Source organism: Rhinopithecus roxellana, chromosome 10 (assembly GCF_007565055.1).
Source record: "Rhinopithecus roxellana isolate Shanxi Qingling chromosome 10, ASM756505v1, whole genome shotgun sequence".
NCBI lineage: Eukaryota > Metazoa > Chordata > Mammalia > Primates > Cercopithecidae > Rhinopithecus > Rhinopithecus roxellana.
The window spans coordinates 4,813,575-4,834,818 of NC_044558.1; the positions used below are offsets into that span (position 1 = coordinate 4,813,575).

At 49.1% G+C, this 21,244-nt stretch overlaps 1 protein-coding gene across 1 annotated transcript; it reads left to right on the forward strand.

Moving 5' to 3' along the window:
• The first annotated feature begins 1,139 nt into the window (after positions 1-1,139).
• Positions 1,140-13,102, forward strand: FGF6 (fibroblast growth factor 6). Its single transcript, XM_010359149.1, has 3 exons — positions 1,140-1,529; positions 2,501-2,604; positions 12,853-13,102. The coding sequence occupies exons 1-3, from the start codon at positions 1,184-1,186 to the stop codon at positions 13,027-13,029; spliced, it is 627 nt and encodes a 208-aa protein (XP_010357451.1). The 5' UTR covers positions 1,140-1,183; the 3' UTR covers positions 13,030-13,102.
• Positions 13,103-21,244: the final 8,142 nt, after the last annotated feature.

Here is a 21,244-nt window from a genome sequence, read left to right on the forward strand (position 1 = left end):
CTCAAGTTTTTTTTTAACAAATGAATCATTTTATGCTACTGAAATAACTCTGTGATGTGCTATTGGCATTTAAGGAGCTAAATAGACTCTGCGGGCCAGCCAACTTCTACTGAAAACATTAGACATGCACAGGCTTTGGACTCAGGCAAACCTTAGAAGTTCTGGCTTTGCTACTTATTAGCTGTGGTAACTTGGGCAAGTCATTTAACCTCTCTAAGCCTCAGCTTCCTCATCTGTGAAATGGGAATCATATCAGTCACATGCCAGGGATAAATCCAGGGAGGAGAATGGCCAGGGGGCTATGTCAAAGGCCAGACACTACTTCCACCCCAGGTGGATGCCGGGACCAGGACAGTGAGCAGGCAAACCTTGCCCTTGCCCTCCCTCCCTCCCTCCACAATCTTAAAGCTCCTTGAACAACCCCCATCCCCACCCGCTGAGAAGTTCTGTACCCTCCTGCTGAAAGGGCTTAGCCTTTCGGGGTTCCCCTCCACCGCCAGCTGTTTCCATGCAAAGCTCTCGAGGGTGACTTGCAGGCTACGGTCATCACCACCACCAGCCTTTTCCCATCCCTGCCTCTACCTACTGCCCTCTAAATAAGGAAGCCGGCGCTGCCAGGCAAAGAACTTCTGCCCAGTATGGGTCCTGGGCGGCCTCTCGTCTCTGTCTTTCCCCGGGCCCCCAGCCAGCTTCCCCCCTCCCCCAGAGATGCTCCCTGCTCACTTCATTCCTGCCTCATAGTTGGAATGACAGTGGCTCCCAGAACCCCTGGGGAACGTGGAGGGTGATGGGGGTCTGGGGAGGCAGCCAGGCCCAAGAGCAGGTTAATGTTACAGCCCTGGATAAGTGAGCCGGGCGGGTTGACGTCAGGGTGATGATGGGTGGAGGGGAGGGCCGGGCTGCTGAACCAACTATAAAGATAGGTCAAACCAAATATCAACTCGGAACGGAGCAAGCGGGCGAGCTCGAGAGCGTCCCCGAGCCATGGTCTCTACCGGCCGCGGCTCAGCCTGGGTCCCTCTGCTCTCAATCCGAGTGCCCCATGCAGGCTTTGGTTTCACGTCAGCAGCCTTCATCTGCCTTCCAAAAATAAGCCCCTGCCGCCATGCCGGAGGGAGAAAAACAAGAAGGGCGGTATTTTTAGGGCCATTAATTCTGACCACGTGCCTGAGAGGCAAGGTGGATGGCCCTGGGACAGAGGCTGTTCATCACTATGTCCCGGGGAGCAGGACGTCTTCGGGGCACGCTGTGGGCTCTCGTCTTCCTGGGCATCCTAGTGGGCATGGTGGTGCCCTCGCCTGCAGGCACCCGTGCCAACAACACGCTGCTGGACTCGAGGGGCTGGGGCACCCTGCTGTCCAGGTCTCGTGCCGGGCTAGCTGGAGAGATCGCCGGGGTGAATTGGGAAAGTGGCTATTTGGTGGGGATCAAGCGGCAGCGGAGGCTCTACTGCAACGTGGGCATCGGCTTTCACCTCCAGGTGCCCCCCGACGGCCGGATCAGCGGGACCCACGAGGAGAACCCCTACAGTGAGTGCCAGCTGCAGCCAGTTGGGACGCTTGGGGGCTTGGGCTCGTGCCGGGCTAAAAGGTGAAGGGGCCATGCTCTAGTGGACAGGATACACTATAAAGGGGACAGAAATGCTGCTTACCACTTAGATGATTCCACGTGACTCTACCTGGGTGCAGGCTCAGTATACTGGGGTCCGAGCATCCTGGCGTTCCTTGCCATCACCTTGGTTAGAGCCTCCGTGGCACTATTTCAGCATTACTGGCCCATCTGATGCCTTGTAAGACCACTGGGAACCATTCGTCTGGGAAGCCTGCAAGGCAGGGGTAGGGAGAATGAGTTAGTATACTTGGAGCAAATTTGACACAAGCTGATTTTTATTCAGCTTCTTTCTTGGAGAAGAAAAGGAAATTTAATTGCAAAATGTCCAACTGAAGCACATCCGTCTTTTTATCTCAACGCGCTCCCTCTGTCCCCAGGCTCTCATCCTGCAAGTTGTCAGCTTGCTGTATGGTTAGTCTCCTATCCCAGAAAGGATAGGGGCTGCAGGATCCAAGAAAGCCATCAGCCATGGTGTGGCTGCTGTGTGTTCAAGATTAAGGGGGTTAAGATTTGTTGAAACATGTAGAGTACACATTAAGAAGAATAATAATCAGAATGTAGTTTTTTACTCAAGTCAAGGACCTCAAGTAATTATGTCAATGAAAGCCCAGATTCAAAGCTCGTCTTAAATAGGTAGCTAAGTGGTTATTGCAGTCCCTAACTCTGATATCAGAACTTTCCCTTGCAGAACTGGATTTTTAACAGCACAATGGCAGCACTTGATGAGTGCAGCAGCCAGGGTCTCCTAGAGCGAGAGGGATCGTGGATGGGGTGATGGAGAGTCTGGCTTTCTAGGAGAATGGGGATGGACTGAGATGCCCTTGTCGGCTCACGTTCCCACTGTGATTTGCATGTGCCTTAGGTAACGTGGCCCCCCTTTCCTTGTCAGGCCTGCTGGAAATTTCCACTGTGGAGCGAGGTGTGGTGAGTCTCTTTGGAGTGAGAAGTGCCCTCTTCGTTGCCATGAACAGTAAAGGAAGATTGTACGCAACGGTGAGTTCACCAGGCCGGGGAAGTGCCAGGTTTACGAGGGCTTGATGCTTACACAGTTGAAGAAAAGAATATGAAATTCTGAGTAGAGAAGTGACTATCTAAATGGGAAAGGAAAGGCTGTTAAAAGGAGCCTGTGAAAGGGAGGGGCCTTGCAGCTTCTGCTTCTCCAGCCTCATGGGTGACTGTCCTCCGCTCTGGCCCGTGTTTCTTCTGTCCCACCTGCCGGATGAAGTCTGTGTGATTAAACAGAAACCACAGCTCAGGGAGCCCGTGGGCCAGAGGGAAGCCCGCATTCTGGCATCCAGGCTTGTGGGCAGGTGTGATTCCCTGCATTGGCAAGGCCCTGAGAGCAAGCCTCTCTCTCTGCCTGGGTGTGCTGCTCCAGGACACGCGCCCTGCAAGACGCCCCGGCCTAGCGCGCCGCAGAAAGAGCGGAATGGGAGGCTGTTTTCATCCTCATCAGTGTGCTGAGATTCTGCGCTAGCGTTTTCAATCCTCTGGTCTCTGATCATAAAAGCTGGAGAAGCAGCCTACCCATTACACACTTTAGGCAGCTACCAGTCCCACCCATTCCCATCCCCACCCCCATAGGTCACCCCTGGGAGCGCCAGTGCTGGCACTTGGGTTAATGCCACCAACTTCTAAGCACATTGACCAAAACCTCCGCTCTCTCACTGACCTACTCATTCCTGCAGCCCTCGGCCCATCATTTGGCTTATTCCAAAAGATGGTGGGCAAACATCCCTGTGAAACTGAAGACATGGAGGATTCCTTTGACAGAAATAAGCCAGCTAAAACGGAAGACCTCAGAGCAGGCCTCAAAAAATATCAAAGTTATTTATAGGGAGGGTGTGGAGGGCTGATCTACTGCCCCTCGGAGGATCAACTGAGGATTGGGATGTGAAGAAATAGACCCAGGACTGGTACTGGGTCCCAGGGGGGACCCAACATAGGAGGTCTATGAAACACAAGAACGGGTTCACCATGTGACCTCCGTCCCATAATCTTTAGTGCTAACATCTCTCAGTCTGGGTTGGTTTATGTGGACATATGGCATGCATTCAAATCAGTGGGTCTCCCACACAGGTCTGTGGACAGTTTGCATCTCTATCACCTTGGAAACGTGTTAAAAGTATGCATTTCCAGGTACCTACCTAGGAGATTCTTATTCAACAGAGCTGAGATATGGGCCTGGAAATCCGTTTGTTTTTGTATTTTAAATTTGCCAGGTGTTTCTGAGGCATAGGCAGGCTTGGGGGACAGCAGGCTACATGGCCTTTGGAGGGCAGGGTACCCCCCACTCCCCATGTTACGCTGAACCTGAGAGCTGGAGAGTGGGTGAGATGAGACAGAAGAGACATGTCCTTGTTACTCTCTCTGGAAAAGTGGTGGTGAGGATAGGAAGAGGCCTGGGGCCAACCCAGGTTTTGGTGGAGCAGGTTCCCCCTTGGAGATTGCAGCATCCCAAAGAACCCCTTCTTTCCAGCCTGCATAATGCCCGGAATCCCATAGCATCAGGAAAGCCGGGAATTTGGGCTGTTGGCTGTGGGACTCCATGCAAGCAAGGAACGTTTTAGCAAGTAAATCTCCTGGGATAAAGCACAAATTTCACAAACTCTTCTTTCTCCTTGTCACCTTTATCAACAAGCTATTTACTACTATTTTCTCCCTACCCAGAAAGGAATTGAATTGTGGGGAGGAGAAAATGCACAAATAGACAGGATATTTACCCACTTCCCATTTGAAATCTCTTGGCCCTGGAAGGAGAAGCTGGGAAAGGCTGGGGAAGGGAATATAAGATTTAACCATCAGAGAAAGCGCCGTGAAGCGGGGAAGAGCATTCAGAATAGCAAAAGGGAAAGGAGGCTGACTCCCAGTGCCTGAAACCCCCACCCCAGCCCCAGCCCTCACTCTGCAGCACCATTATTGATGGATGACTTTAAAGGGAGTTAAGCAGGTTGATGAACTGCTGGGCTCACTAAATGAGCAGAGTCCAGGAGAACAGGGAACTTCTGGAGGAAGGACCCCGCCCCCTTCACCTCCGCCCTGCCACCCCTCCTACCTTCACCCTCAGTAGCATTTGGCCAAAGAGCATCTTCTCTAGGGAGGGAGCTTCTCCTCCCTGGACCTCAGGGCCAGCCGGGCCTGCATACAGAGAGTGGGGCTGGACAGCTGTGCCCCAAGCCTGGGGCACCTGACGTTTCGTGTGGCTCAGGACCAGATGCTCCTGAGCGACTTCTACCCCTCCCTCTCTGCCCCTCAGAGGCCCTTATCACAGTCTAAAAAAACAATTGCCGACTGATCCCCGGAGCCAGGAAGCCTCCCACTGGGTGATGATTTCATTCACACTATTTCCCTTTAAGCCCTCTGAGCGGCCTCATCTCCCAGGCTCAGCTGCTACTGCCACTACATGGGATTTCTCATGGGTGGGGGAGGGAAACTGGGCTGGGGCTGAGGTGTTGATGAGGGGGACAAGGGAACAACTCGTGGGCAGAGAATAAGGGCCAAGAAAACCTGGCTAGAAGTGGCTTCACACATGTCTGTCTCCTGGAAAGAGGGGTGGGGAGGCTCAGGACAGTTTGCGGAGCCCCCCCTTTAGACAATATAAATAGCTGCCCTGCCCTGAGCACTGGCCTACTGCTTGTGTTAGGCTGCACAGGCTGCAGAGGGCTTTACGAGCATGATCTCACAGCACCCCTAGGAGGTGCATTTGATCTTCATCCTCCCTTTGCAGCTGCAGACACCGGGTCTCCAGGGTCACACGTCCAGCCACAGCTGTGTGCAGCCCTGTCTCAGGGCTCCGTGACCCGAGTTCTAGTTCCTGGCCAACCTACCCTCTAGCTACTTGTCTTACTTTGGGCAACGTCACTGAGCTTCTCTGGGCCTGGACCTCTGCTCTCTCAGGATGAGGCAGGAATTAGTGAATTCTAGCCCCCTTGGGTCCCCTTTAAAATTCAGAAAACAAAACATCAAGGATCTCCACCTGACAGTGGTTCCATCAGAATCCTTAGGTCGAGAAGAATACACACTAGCAAAAAGATACCAGCAACTCAGTTATGCTTTCAAGTGATTACAGTTTTACTAAGAATAACTGCATTTACATGCTTTTCATCAACAGTATGACAATGTGCAAAGGAGAAAGTTAATTTTCTCCAGAGACTTCTGATTAGTATCTGGGGCACTGCATTGCGGGAGGGGAGGACCAGCTTTGCCTTGGTTCAGCTGCCACTCTCGCAGAAAACAGCACTCCTGAGGGAAAGGGACAAAGGACACCCACCATGAGGAAGTGCTGGGAGATGGACCTGGAGAGCAGCGGGAGGCGCATGCCCTTATGAGGGGCCGGTGGCCCTGCATACAAATCCCCGCCTGCTACAAAGAGCTCCACAGGAGTGAGAAGAATGAGACACCGGATGAAAAACCTTCCAACATTCCTAAATCAACAGTGCAATTGTGTGCTAGGAAAAAGAGTTGGAAAATGCAGGCATCTTCAGAGCTGACGATATTTCGGCTAAAGACAGGAAAAGCAGTCAGGGGCTGTAGAAGAAAGTCTTAGGACAAAGAGTTGGTTTATTTTTCCTTCTTGCCCATATCCTTCCACCCCATCCTTCTCCATCCAACCACTCCCAGGAGGAACAGGGGCAAATGGCCCCAGCAGTCACAGGATAAAGATGTTTAAAGGCAGGATTAGATCCTCATTGGTCCAGGTGACTTAGCTCTAAAGGCAAGAGGGTGGCTGTCTTGTCCACCTCACACTTTTAGGGGCATTTCTACCCCATGGATGTGCTTGCTTCTCTGCGAAATGCCCTTCTCCATCGCGAGTGCCAAATGCACATAAGTCTGAATAGACCTACATGGAATTGAAGACATTGTCATGCTGGGGCTTGAGCCCGGCAGGCCCAGGAAATGTGATCCAGTGGAATGATTTCATTTGTCCAAGTAATCATATACGGTAGCTGCTTTTATGAACATGGCGTTCACTTGGCTTGAGGGCGTTCTTCACCAGAGCTGAGGAACCAACATTCCCAAGCCATGAGAACTCAAAGCTCAGGGCTCTGATGAAGATGAATTAAGGCTCTGGGTCTTGAGCATCACTCTGGGCAGCAGGAAAATCCAATCAACCTGAAGCATTCAGGGAAAATGCACGATCTCCCCTTCATGCCACAGATGGGGGTGCTGAGGGCGGAGAGAGAGCAGCAAGGGGAAGGGTAGGGTTTCTAACACAAGCTTCATCTACTAGTTGTCTTTTTTCACTTTACTTTTGTATAGGATTCTGGGGAAGGCCAGAGATAAGAGACAGGCTAGAGAAAAGAGCAGAATGGAAAGAAAAAAAAAGTCGTAAACTTAAAAAAACAAAACAAACAAACAAACAAAAAAAAAACCCGTGTGTATGTTGAGGGGGAGTGGATTTGAATGATCCAAAATCTAACGACCAGAAAAACGAACTACAATCTATACATCCGTGGCCACGCATGCTTAAACAATCATGTTTTAGGAGGCCCAGACGTTTAGAAGAGGCTGGGTTCTCAAATGCACACATTCTAGGCACCGGGAAGTGGGCAATGGTTTCAGAGTTTCTTGCCCAAGTCACTCAGTTCCTCCCACTTCCCCTTCCTCCACCTCAAGATTTCATTTCCTCTCTAGAGCTTGCAAACAACACATGAAACCTCTCCCTTAACCACCATCCAGATCAGAAATAAATTCTCTGGAACTGACTGGGCGGGTTACTCTCCAGGGACATACAAAGTTAGAACAGGGGGGAGGCTGGTGGGTGGAGAGGGGCTGTGACCCAACAAGGAGGAGACCACCCGTTTCTGATCAAAATGTTTTCTCGCTCGTTTCCTGGCCCATCTGCTACCCTAAATTCCCTTCCCACTTTAAATAATGTACTTACTTGACTAGGTGACACATGAACTTGTTTTAAGGAGAAAAAGTATCAGAATATTCTATGGAAAGTCTCACTCCTACCATCATCTTGAAGCCACTGAGTTCCTCCCTAGAGGCAGCCACAGTTACCAGTGTATCATCCCAGTATATCATTCCAGAAATAGCCTAGGCACACGTGCACGCACTGCTATCATCTTTTTAAAATCACACACACAGGAGCATACTATGCTAACACTTTTTCCAACCTTGTGTCTTCACTTAGCAATGTATCTTTGAGGCCATTTCATGTCAGTACAGAGAAGCTTCTTATCTTTTCAAGGCTTGTAGAATTCCATCATGTGGATCTACCATAACTGAGTTACTCCTTTTTTTTTTTTTGAGACAGAGTCTCGCTCTGTCGCCAGGCCGGAGTGTGGTCTCAGCTCACTGCAATCTCTGCCTCCCGGGTCCAAGAGATTCCTCTGCCTTAGCCTCCCAAGTAGCTGGGACTACAGGTGTGCACCACCACGCCCAGCTAATTTTTTATATTTTGGTAGAGATGTGGTTTCACCATGTTGACCAGGATGGTCTCAATCTCCCGACCTCGTGATCCACTCACCTTGGCCTCCCAAAGTGCTGGGATTACAGGCGTGAGCCACCTCAGTTACTCCTCTCCTAATAGAACATTGTTTTTGGTCTTTTGTTATTTAATACTGTAGTAACTTTTGTGCATGTGTGGGAATATATCAGTAAGATAAATTTCTAGAAGTGGGAGTGCTGATATAGTCATCCTTTACTCTGGTAGATGCAGCCAAATTGGTTTTTTTTTTTTTTTTTTTTTTTTTTTTTTTTTTGAGAAGGAGTCTCGCTCTGTCACCCAGGCTGGAGTGCAGTGGCCAGATCTCAACTCACTGCAAACTCCGCCTCCCAGGTTTACGCCATTCTCCTGCCTCAGCCTCCCGAGTAGCTGGGACTACAGGCACCCGCCACCTCGCCCAGCTAGTTTTTTGTATTTTTTTTAGTAGAGACGGGGTTTCACCGTGTTAGCCAGGATGGTCTCGATCTCCTGACCTCGTGATCCGCCCGCCTCGGCCTCCCAAAGTGCTGGGATTACAGGCTTGGCCAAATTGGTCTTTATAGAGATTATAACAGTGTACACATCGGAGGACATTAAATGAGAATTCCTAGTTTCTATGCCCTCACTAATTAGAGCAGAGTGTCAAAGGCTTTTATCTTTGAAATCTGGCCACTAAACATGTGATCTCACAGTTATAATTTACATTTCTCTTATTAGGCATATTCTCTTCTGCTCACATGCCACTGATATTTCTTTTCCTGGGAATCTTCTGTTTTATAAATGTTGTTCATTCTCTGGTGAGTTTAGGGTTCTAAATATAGTAACAAAATGTACTCTTTGACATATGTGTATTGTACAGATTTTCATCCAGTTTGCCATTTCTGTTCTTATTTTAAGGTAATATTTTTCAAGTAGAAGACTAATTTATTAATTTTTTTTAAATGGCTTTAATTTTCTTTTTGTCCTGCTTAGAAAGATGTTCCTGATTCTGAGTTTATTTAAAAAACCCTTTTCTGGATTTGAATGGTTCTCTTTTTTACATTTAAATTTTTGCTTCTTTTGGAATTTATTTTGATGTAAGGGATAAAGTCATACACACCAAACTTTATTATTATTATAATAAAATGCCATTCCGTTGTTCCAACACCATGTTTTCTCTAGTGATTTCAAATACCACTTTTACTTTATATTCATGTCAGATTCATTTTATTTTACATCCATGTATGTTTTGGGATCTACCGCCGGACTCTTTTGTTCATTGACCTGTACTGGACTTCTCATTCGCATAGCTTTACTTGGAATGTTTCAATCAGTCCTGAGCTGAGTTTTTCCTGGTGCTGCTGCTCCCAAGCTTGCCCACCAACAAGGGAAGTCCTGTGACAGGTTCTATGCCCCATGCACAGGGCAAGAAACCAGGGTCCAGAGAGGCTCCTAATGAGGGGCTGTGGTTCAGAGCCAGCGCCAGCGTCTGCCCTTTCTCTCGCTTCCTGCTCTTCCGTGCAAGCTCACTGTCTCCCAGGCACTCCGTCAAAAACCGCAGAGCTTAAAAGCTAAATTGTCCAGTAACCCACAGCAAGTCTTACAGGACTGGTGATCCAGGGTAAGGCAGTCTTTTGAGGCTTTTAATGTAAAGTAGTTCATGATTTACTTGGAGAAGAATACTACTACTACTAATTTGTTTTTAATTCTACTATAAAGCAAGCATTGTTCCCAGGACTTTCCATGCATTATTTCAATTAATGCTTAGTCCAATTCTATGACATAATTTTTCTTACTGTTCTTGCTGCACAGATGAGGGAATTGAAGCTTTAAAGGTTAAATGATTTGTCCAGGCTCACACAGCTAAGTAAGAGGCCATTGTCATCAGTCTAACCTCAAAGCTATGGCACAAATGTTTTTTTTTTTTTTTTTTTTTTGAGATGGAGTCTCGCTCTGTCCCCCAGGCTGGAGTGTAGTGGCACGATCTCGGCTCACTGCAAGCTCCGCCTCCCGGGTTCAAGCCATTCTCTTGCCTCAGCCTCCCGAGTAGCTGGGACTACAGGCGCCCGCCACTGCGCCCAGCTAATTTTTTGTATTTTTAGTAGAGACGAGGTTTCACCATGTTAGCCAGGATGGTCTCTATCTCCCGACCTCGTGATCCGCCCGCCTCAGCCTCCCAAAGTGCTGGGATTACAGGCCTGAGCCACTGCGCCCGGCCACAAATATGTTCTTGACCTATGTTGATTAGTTCATCCTTTTTACCTTTAGGACGTCCCTTTATTCATCCACAAATATTCACTGAGCATCCCTAACAAGGAAAACAGGAAAGTTATGAAAACCCATCCCCTGGCCTGGCATTAACCTGTTGACATGGCTGGTGAACACCTTCACATTGATCTCAAGCAAGTTAACATCAGTGGAAATGCTTTGTTAACAGGCTGCGAGCGTGAGAGAAGACGACGGGGAAAATGTATGAGGGGTTTCCCTGTGTTCCCACAGGCAAGGCTGTCCCCTCGCCCACTCACATTACGTTGAAAGAGCCACCCATGCAGGGGTCTCCTGACGTTTCAGTGCTGTCCTTATTTACTTATTTCTTTATTCTTGAGACAGGGTCTCACTCTGTCACCCAGGCTGGAGAGCGGTGAAACGATCATGGGTCCCTGCAGCCTCGACCTCAAGCAATTCTCCCACCTCAGCCTCTAGAGTAGCTGGGACTGCAGGCATACGCCACCATGCTTAGCTTTCTTTTTTTTTTTTTTTTTTTTTTTTTTTTTTTTTTTTTTTTTTTTTGTAGAGACGAGGTCTCGCTATGTTGCCCAGGTTCCTCTCAAACTCCTGGGCTCAAGTGATCCTCCTGCCTTGGTCCCCCAAAGTACTGGGATTACAGGTGTGAGCCACCAAAATCAGCCATGTTGTCCTTATTCAACCACCATCCACTCAGCATCATGTACCAAGCAAGACACAGTCCTCATCTCAGGGATCTTGGAGTCTATTGGGAAAGAAAGTATGGCTGTTCTAAATGTTGCTAGAGGGGTCCACTGAAAGGGCTCTGGGAGTCTTGGGGTCGTGAGGAGCAAGCTACTTACCAGCCTTCAGAACAGCAAGAGGTTCTCGTCCAGCTACACTGCCAGCAAGATGGGACACTAGCAGTACAATTCCTTTACAGAAGGTAGAGGACACCTCTGGCACAGCCCGGCAGCCATCGAGTGGGGTTTTTTTCATACCCGAGCAAGAAAGAGTCAGAAATTATCCTCCACCCATTTCTCATTCTATATTTCTTTTCAAAAGTAGATCCCGGGTCTCTGGCTCCCACCTCACTCTCTGTTCTTCTAGCCCCAACCCAGCTGCTTCCCCCACAAGAGCAGGAAATCCCTGCACACTCCCTCAGAGCAGCCACCCAGGCAGGTTGCAGAGGAAAGAGGAGGACTTGGGGTGATGTAATGGGAATGAATTTGTGCATGTGAGACAGGAAGTCCAGCATTCATGTTCTGAACAGGTATCCCACACACACTCCTCTACCAAATTAGCATGGAAAGGGCCCCAAATTAGCATGGAAAGGGCCATTTTTTTTGTTGGTCCCAGGCTCCTTGGCATCACCTGTCACATTGGGAACCAGGTCCTTTTCCCCGTAAAAACTCCTGCTCCTCACCATCTCTGTTCCTGTGTGTCCCTGGAGAACTAGGATTGTCTTGGACCGCAGTCCTCAACCTTTTTGGCACCAGGGACCAGTTTCATGGAAGACTATTTCCATGGACAGGGTGAGGGATGGGGGCATGGGGGATGGTTTGTTCCACCTCAGATCATCAGGCATTAGATTCTCAAAAGGAGCAGGCAACCCCAGATCCTTCTTCACATGCAAAGTTCACAACAGGGTTCTTTCTCCTACGAGAATCTAATGCCACTGCTGATCTGACAGGAGGCAGAGCTCAGGTGGTCATGCAAGCGATGGGGAGTGGCTGGAAAACAGATGAAGCTTCGCTCACCCACCACTCACCTCCTGCTGTATAGCCCGGGTCCTGCGCTGGTATGGGCCACTGACTGGTACGGGTCTACAGCCTGGGGGTTGGGGACCCCTGGTCTAGGAGGTACCAGACACCTTCTAGGCTCAAAGTCAAAACTGAGAATAGGCCTTTTTGAGGGATAGAAACCTTGAGACTTAAACCAGGAAAGACAGACTGAGGAACAACAAGCAGAAGGAAAGAGACAGACAGTGTCGGAAAGGGCTTAAGAGATCCCCTATATCTCCTACCCCTCCACCAACCACCTCTCTCCTTCTTCCCCCACCACAGACAGTCTGCAGAAAAGAGAACTGAGGCTGAAAGGGGAGGAACCTGCCCAAGGTCACACAACTAGGAAGTAGAAAAGTCACGAAATAGCACTCTGGGCTGTCACTCCTGCTCCAGTAGAGACTCCCCCTCACAGTGGACTCGAGAAAACAGCCTATCGTGTCATTTCCTGGTCTGTTCTTTGAATGGAACAAGTTACCATCTGGGGACTTCATAGAAAGTACTCTGGAAGTCAGGAGACCTGAGTGGTAGAGCCTCAGCTCTGCCCCATGTGGCACAGACCATCATCCCGTGTCTCTGGGCCTTGGTTTCTTTATCGTAAAGGAGGGAAGGGGAGAGGAAACCATGAGAGCCTGCAGCCTCTTCCCATCCTAACCTTTCACCGTTCTGTCCACCCAGGATGCTCGGACCTCACAGTGCTTGTCTCACAAAGAGAAGGGAAGGGGCACCTGGCAGGGGGGCCTACTGTCCGCGGCCCAGCTGGCATCTGCAGCACTCCTCATTTGTAACCCAGTCTCTGCTGTTTGTCCATGTCTTTCGCAGCCCAGCTTCCAAGAAGAATGCAAGTTCAGAGAAACGCTCCTGCCCAACAATTACAACGCCTATGAGTCAGACTTGTACCGAGGCACCTACATCGCCCTGAGCAAATACGGACGGGTAAAGCGGGGCAGCAAGGTGTCCCCGACCATGACTGTCACTCATTTCCTTCCCAGAATATAAGGACCCGCAAAAGAAGGCTCACGGATTTAAAGCAGCATCTGTTCTATTGGAATTTTGCACAAGCGAATAACTCCCCTTGCCCTCCATGGCTTCTGAGTCAGGTTTATGTTGTGCTTGGGGAGATCCCAGTTGTTTCCCTTGGCCACTGGACCCCACGGCATGTAGCCCATTCAAACCAGGGCTGCAATCAGCAACCTTAGAATGGCAATTTATCCCATGCTCTGACCTCCCTCCAGGAGAGAAGGTATCGGTGACACTTGTGGAATGTGACCATGTGCACAGGAAAAGGCCAGGGTAGGAGTTTGTATGCACTGTTGTATATCCATACAGCTTTATATACATTCTCATAGCAATGGCATTTCAAAGCATCAGGTTTCTTTCTCCTAGCATCATCGCTGCAGGAATCTGCCTATAAGAATGTCAGTTGTCAAACCAGCAAGATTGATGTGTGCTCCCATTCTGCCTCTTTCCAATTATCTTTCCATTCAGAGGCCACTAACTACATGGGTTGCACAGGTCAGCGGGGAGCAGCTGTCCTCAAAGGGCAGAGACAGCAGAGTGAGAGGGTGTAAGGTTGAACTGCAAACCAGAGAGTGATCAGGCACTTCAAGCTTCCTGCCAGTGAGGGCTCTGGGGACACTGGGATGAATTGTCAGGGAAGCTGGGGGAGAAGCAGTTCCCTTCTTGGAGGAAAGGGGTAGAGCAGCATCTAGGGCAGCTGAGGAAGGCTTGTGGAGGCAGCAGAAGGGACTGGATGTTCTAGGAGAGCCACTCTGCCTGGAGAACCCAGGCTGTGTGTGGCTCCAAGAACAAGCAGGGGCCAGGCTGCCTGCCCATAATGTTTCCTCACTTTGAACTGGTCTTATTTTAACCTCAGATGACAAGGATCCTAATAATGGCAGCCTCTTTGGCGAGGGGTAGGGGGACAAAATAGGGCATGAAGGAAGTAGAGAGGCTTTGGACTACAGGTGGTAATTCCTCTCCAAGTATGTCCAGGAAACGCACCCAAGTTCTCATCTGATACCCTCACTTCCTTCTGGCTCATCCTCATCTCACACATGCGCTGTGCCTGGATGCAGCAGAATGGGCACCGTGACCTCCAGGGTTTGTGCTCTCTTCCTCCCTGCAGCAGAAGAGGAGTGATAATCCCATGGAGTCAAGCAGCCAAGCTGAAACAGCTCCTTGCTGCACAGTGCCTTCTTGCCTCCTGTCCTTTGAGAATATTTCAAGCAGAGGTTCCCCAAGTGACTATAAATGTTGTCTGCCTGGAGCCTTCAGATTCCTGAACCATTGGAATGTTCCTAAATCTGAAACCAGAGAGAGCCATATCAGAGTGCAAATATTTCTGGCATATGTGAACCATCGAGTTACAAAATGACCTGACGCCCTCTGCGACTCTCGGGGCCCCCGCCCTGCAAGACAATCCCTCATCTGTTGCAAATACCTTCATCTTCAACATACTTCGCTATTTGCAGTTGCATCCATCTATAGATAGATCCGGGTTGAGGGATTCTGAGCTGAAGATGGAGGTTGGCAATCGAAGGGAGAGACACCTTACTGGCCACCTCCTCTGCCCTGCAAATGTCAGGGAGGACATGTGCTGGGTGAGGAGGAAAAGGCCACATCCAGGTGTGCGAAGATGGAAGAGACAGTAGAAGCCCTGGAGCACGGCCGACCCTTGGATGTGGTAGAAAAGGGAGAAAACTGGTCCATCTTGAGTCTGTGGAATATTGAAGTGCAGGTTGGCTTGGAGGCGGGGATAAAGCTCTCCATTGTTTTTTAGGGAGTCTCGTCCAGTGCAATCAGTCTCTTGAACAGGGTCCATCAGGAATGCAGGCACTCCAGACCCAAGGTGCATATCGGTTCCTAGTGGAGTTGGAGTGTGGGATGGCTGGTGGACAGCGTGACTGTGATCCAGAGAAAAAAAGGAGAAAGACGTTTTGGGTCCCAGAGCATGCTTTCCTTTCTTCCAAGATCTTTCAGCTCACGTGGCATGAGAGGACCCATCTTCAAGAGAGTCCCCAAAGCCTCGGGCTGCCAGCCCTTTCCTTCAGGTCTCTAGAGAATCATAATGTCACTCAAATCCTGCCAAGGCATTTCCCCAAATGTCCACTTCCATTTTTCATGCTAGGAGTGGGAAGGAGAAGCTACGAAGTGCCTATGATCAAGCAGACATGATACTGAGCCGCTGCACTGCAGTTGCACCAGCACCAGTTATGAGGGGCTGGGTGTCTGTCTAACTGGTACCAGGGCCGATGCTGTATCAGTTGCTAGTATCTGGGGCTTGTTTGTGACAGGGTCTCGCTCTGTCGCCCAGGCTGGAGTGCAGTGGTGTGATCTCGGCTCACTGTAACCTCCACCTCCCAAGCTCAAGCGATTCTCCTTCCTCAGCCTCCCGAGTAGCTGGGACTACAGGTCCAGCTAATTTTTGTATTTATTTTTGGAGAGAGAGGGTTTTGCCATATTGGCCAGGCTGGGCTCAAGCAATCCACCTGCCTCAGCCTCCCAAACTGCTGGGATTACAGGCATGCGCCACGGCGCCTAGCTGGTTACTAAGTATTTTGAATACCACCTTTGGAGGCAGGTATGTGTGAGTGACTCTTTAAAATCCTTCCCATGCAAAGGAATTCTCTCAAGGGCTTTCTGTTTTCCTTTAAGTGTCTCGGGCTTAAGAAAAGCCAATCCCCATCCATAGGAGTTAAGGGACAAGGCCAGAGTAGCGCCAGCAGGATGCATTTCAGTCCCTTCTCTCCGGCTTCTGTTTCTGTTCCCCAGGCGTGGAGAGTTGTTTCCTATCTGGTCACGTGTCCACTGAGTCCTGAACTCAGTTGTCAGGCCCATTGGCTCCCAAAGGCTACAGAAGACACTGCTATATGCAGGGTAACCAGAGTGCACCCCACTTTCCCACTGAGGACGTATTAAGACTTGGGTCGTCCATCCCCAAGTGCTGAGCAATAAGCTTGGTTTACAGAGCTTTGTAGCTAATGCATCTCTCCTTCATCCTGAATCTTCTTTGGCAGCTCCATGCAAACTTGGAGTTCTAAGGGCCAAGAGGCTGTTTTACTGTCTCTTCAAGAACAAATAATAAAGGGGAGAGCAGCATATCTACACACCCTTCAAGATGCACGTCTCAGCTGCAGCTGTAGAGGTTAGCTTAGAAGCAATGGGGGAGCCCCACGCTCCTTGCAAAACTTCCACCCTTTTCAGGGCAATGGATGAACCTCACAGGAAACCAGAAAACTCCAAATGCCTTGTTCAAGCTGTTGATTATGTTTGTTTCATCATTCACTGCCTTGTAACACCCCTTCCCTTCCCACTTCCCATACATTTTTGAACCTCTCTGGAAAGCGGCATATAATTTTGTAATTAATACCCTACCATTACCCTCCGCAGCCTTCCCCTCTGCCACCACATCCCACAGTACCCTAATATACGTGCCAAGCCCTTGGTCAGGGCCAGTCTATGGCCTAACAAAAAGAACATTTTCTTCTGCCATCTGATTCAGGGTACAAACCTCTCTCCTCTTTAGACATAGATCTCTCTCCTGCCCAGAAACCCAGGCCTGAAATTCTCTCCTGACCCTCATCCTGTCCTGGGCAGTTTGCAATTCTCCTTCGACGCTGGCTCTGGGCCACTTTCTTGTCCTAGACCTCAGACCCCTTCAAGTTCTTGTTCTATGCAAGTCCTGAGAGAAAGGAGAAATAGGAGAGTCCACGAGCTGCAGTTCTCCTTGCTGCCCTTGTTGAAGTCCATTGCCTTTGCCCATTCTGTGTCACAGTCACTGGTGAAAACATATCTACCAAATGCACATCTACAAATGTCCTCCAAGACACCAGGATCTCCCCTCTGCCCTCTTTCTCCTTCTGCCCCCTTTCATGTGGACACAAGCTAGAAAACTCCTTCACTGGCCGGGCGCGGTGGCTCACGCCTGTAATCCCAGCACTTTGGGAGGCCGAGGAGGGCGGATCACGAGGTCAGGAGATTGAGACCATCCTGGCTAACACGGTGAAACCCCGTCTCTACTAAAAATACAAAAAAAAAATTAGCCGGGCATGGTGGCAGGTGCCTGTAGTCCCAGCTATGTGGGAGGCTGAGGCAGGAGAATGGCATGAACCCGGGAGGCGGAGCTTGTAGTAAGCCGAGTGTGCGCCACTGCACTCCAGCCTGGGTGACAGAGCAAGACTCCGTCTCAAAAAAAAAAAAAAAAAAAAGAGAGAAAGAAAACTCCTTCATCTTTGTATCCCAATGTTTTTCCTCAAAGACTCTGGGTCAGCTGTCACTGAGGAAGCATTCTCTGCCGCTTACCATGCCTGTGTCTATAAAGTGGGTCTCTAATACTTGCTGGTCCCCTGAAGAAAGCAGCCACTCATTCTGCTACCTCCCAGAAAAACTCCAAAGAGAGGAATGTTTGTGACAAGGCCAGAAGAATAGAGAGAAATACTCCAGTCTCTGCTTACATCGGAGTTGATGCTTCCTCTTCCCAGAACAGCAGGAGGATGCGATTATGCCCCAAGCAGGTCCTGAATCTGGTCCATCATGCAGATGGCCAACGCAGAACCATGTTTGTATACCTCATTGAACGACTGAAATTCCAGCACCAGAGAGCTGTGTCCTGCGTGGTTTCCTCTTTCTGTAAATCGCTAAGTACCTCACGCTGGTCCCAGGGCAGAGCTGCCCTCCAGCTTAGGCACAGCGTATAGTACACCCCAGATGCTGTTCAGTCATGTGATTGTGAAATGTGATACCTCTATTTTTTTAATATGTATGTGCCATGCACAACCCATATCATGTTCCAGCAAAAAGTAAAAGGTCTTTTTCTACATTTCTCTAAACTCTTTGACTCCACTCCTCCTATTAAAACGGACAACAAATCTCTGGGTTGTCATTGATTTTCATCTTGACTCTTTCCCCCCTTGCAGGAAGGCAGGCAAAGAGAAACCGAAAGCACCGATTCATGGTGCTGTTGATGATTAAGGCGGGAAGAAGTCCGGTGGCGTGCTCCGTCCAACTGCCCTATAGCTTACCAGTGGGGCCAGTGGCCCAGGAGGGTGAAGAAAGCGATGGGAGAACACAGCGAGGCAGCATCCCTCTTCCTTGTTTGCCTCGGTCAAAACCAAATGCACACATTTCTATGACTATAGAATTCATTCATTCATTTATTCACCCATCAAGATATACAGAGTTCCTCATCCCTGCCCCGGACTGGGCTAGGTTTTTGGGATACACACATGTGAACAAGGTAAATGCAGTCTCCATGCTCTCGTTAACTTGCATTACAAAAAATCACCCAAGAGCATGTTAAGACGTAGATCTCCAAGTTCCCAGATATTCTGACGACGCCAGGCGGGGCCCGGGAGTCTACACGTTTCATACACACCCCAGGTGGGTCTGACATTGAAGCACCCATCTAGTAGGATGACTGGGATGGCAGGACATTGGAGCTGGGGGGGACTATAAATTATGCCATCTTTTTATGGGTTAAATGAAAAGAAAGACGATGACTGGAGAGTTTAAGTCGCAAGGCTCCCACAGCCTCCTGAGTTTCCTCCCTCGCTTCACACTGCCCCCTTCCTGAGCTTCCTGTCATCAACCCCGTCATCTCCGTGCCATGTTCCTGCGGTGGCCACCCCCAGTCTCATGCCCCTTTCATGCCATCTCGGCGGAGGATCCCAATGTGCCTTCAGTCAAGCAACTCTGGGTTCTGAATAAATCTACGTTCTCTTGGAAGAGCTGCCTGGTCCGTCGGACTCTGCACCCCATTCCTGTATTATTAATGCAATTAATATTTCTAACATCCTACTATGTGCCAGAAACCACCTGGGGCCCTGGGAATATCACTATGAAAACTATATATGGGCTTATAAACTGGCAAGGAAGACAGACATTAAATAAATAATTACACCAAAATAGGCCAGGCACAATGGCTCACGCCTGTAATCCCAGCACTTTGGGAGGCCGAGGTAGGTGGATGACGTAAGGTCAGGAGTTCAAGACCAGCCTGGCCAACATGGTGAGAACTCATCTCTACTAAAAATGCAAAAATTAGCTAGGCATGGTGGCAGACACCTGTAATCCCAGCTACTCAAGAGACTGAGGCAGGAGAATCACTTGAACCCAGGAGGCAGGGTTTGCAGTGAGCTGAGATCACACCACTGTACTCCAGCCTGGGTGACAGAGCAAGACTCCATCTCAGGGCGGGAAAAATAAAAACAAAAATAAAATAATTACAGCAAAACATAATGAGCAGCACCAAAGAGAAACTTCAAGAATATTATGGGAGCACAGAACAGGGTCAGGACCTCCTCTTGGCGGATGAGAGGATCCATCCTTGGGAAAGCTGAGTTCTGAAGGGTCTCGGCCAGATTTGGGGCAGGGGTAGAGGCTGGCAGGTAGGGGAAGAGTGTTGCGAGGAAGGAAGGATGCAGCAGATGTTTGCCAGTAGAGCCGGGGAAAAACACGGTCCCTTCAAGAATTTAAGCAGGGTCAGTATTGTATCCAGGATGAGAGGAGCACAGGCAGGATGGAGCTCAAGCTAGGTGGACAGGAACTGCATCCCAGAGCACTGGGAAGCTATGTTAACATGCTTGAATTTTTTTAAATTTTGCGTATCATACAATTCACCCTTAGTGTATATGACTCGATGAGTTTTAGGTAAAGTTAACCATCACCATAAATCAGTTTTAGAGCATCTCATTACTCCATTAAAATCCTTCATGCACATTTTTAAAAGGATATACTTATTTTAGAGACGAGGTGTCTGTGTCCCAGGCTGGAGTGCAGGGGCACAGTCATAGCTCAGTGCAGCCTTGAACTCCCAGGCTCAAGCAATCCTCCTGCCTCAGCCTCCTGAGTAGCTGGGACCACAGGCACACACCACCACAAACAGCTAGTTTAAAAAAAAATTTTTTTTAAGATGAGGGCTCATTATGTTCTTCATGCCCATTTAATCCCCTCTTCCCTGCTTTCACCCCAGCTACCACGGATCTACTTTCTGTTTCCATCATTTTCCCTTTTCTGGATATTTCCTATTGTCACACAATATGCAGTCTCTTGTGTCTGGCTTCTTTTCACCAGAGGAGCTTGAATTTCAATCTGAAAACACTGAGAGGCCCTTATTGAGGTTTAAGGAGTAACAAGACCAGGCTGGGTACGGTGGCTCATGCCTGTAATCCCAGCACTTTGAGAGGCCGAAGCAGGTGGATCACTGGCGGTCAGGAGTTCGAGACCAGCCTGGGCCACACGGCAAAACTCCTTCTCTACTAAAAAGACAAAAATTAGCCCGGCAAGGTGGCACGCACCTGTAATACCAGCACTTTGGAGGCCGAGGTGGCGGATCACTTGAGGTCAGGAGTTCAAGGCCAACATGGTGAAACCCCATCTCTACTAAAAATGCAAAAAATTAGCCAGGGGTGGTAGCATGTGCCTGTGTCAGAGGTGTTTGAACCAGAGTGACTCCCTCTTGAGTGAGGGCTAGGAAAATGAGGCTGGCCACATTCCCAGAAAGTTAGGTATTCCTAGCCTCCAGATGTTTATGGTTAAGGGAACAGATTGACGTTTAATAAAGGCACCCAGACTTTGGTCTATAGGATTTCTATAGGATGATTGGACTGTAAATGAATACAGTAGATGTATTCATCCACAGTAGACTGTAGGTGAATCAGAGTGTCCTGATATCCTGATATCTTGAGAACAAAAACATTCCTAATTTTGTTTTAAATAATACTGATTCTTGCAAAATATAGTAATTGAGAAAATTAATCCTTCATCAGAAACCCGTATAGCAGAGCACATCTCCCCGTGACCTGTTTTTGTCCTATATATAAATGAGTATTGTGCTTAGCGTGGACACGTTCCTCCTCGTACTTTTGGAAACACCCTGCTCTGTCTAGGGAGTGGCTGTGCTTTCTTCATAAACTTGCTTTTGCTTTGTGGATTCGCCCTGAATTCTTTCTTGCGTCAGATCCAAGAACTCTCTCAGGGTCTTTATTCGGACCCCTTTCCTGTAATACCTGTAGTCCCAGCTACTCAGGAGGCTGAGGCACAAGAATCGCTTGAACCCCCCGGGGGCAGAGGTTGCACTGAGCCGAGATCACGCCATTGCACTCTAGCCTGGGTGATGGAGCAAGACCCTATCTCAAAAAAAAAGAAAAAGAAAAAGAAACAAGACCAGGCAGGGGTTCTAGAATGATCATCAGAACTGTCTCCCATAAAATGA

Bases quoted from the DNA above. Each gene is read 5' to 3' on its own strand.
- FGF6 (XM_010359149.1), top strand. From the start codon at position 1,184: ATGGCCCTGGGACAGAGGCTGTTCATCACTATGTCCCGGGGAGCAGGA. The intron at 1,530-2,500 runs GTGAGTGCCAGC...TTTCCTTGTCAG, and splicing joins CCACGAGGAGAACCCCTACA to GCCTGCTGGAAATTTCCACT. The intron at 2,605-12,852 runs GTGAGTTCACCA...TGTCTTTCGCAG, and splicing joins AAGGAAGATTGTACGCAACG to CCCAGCTTCCAAGAAGAATG.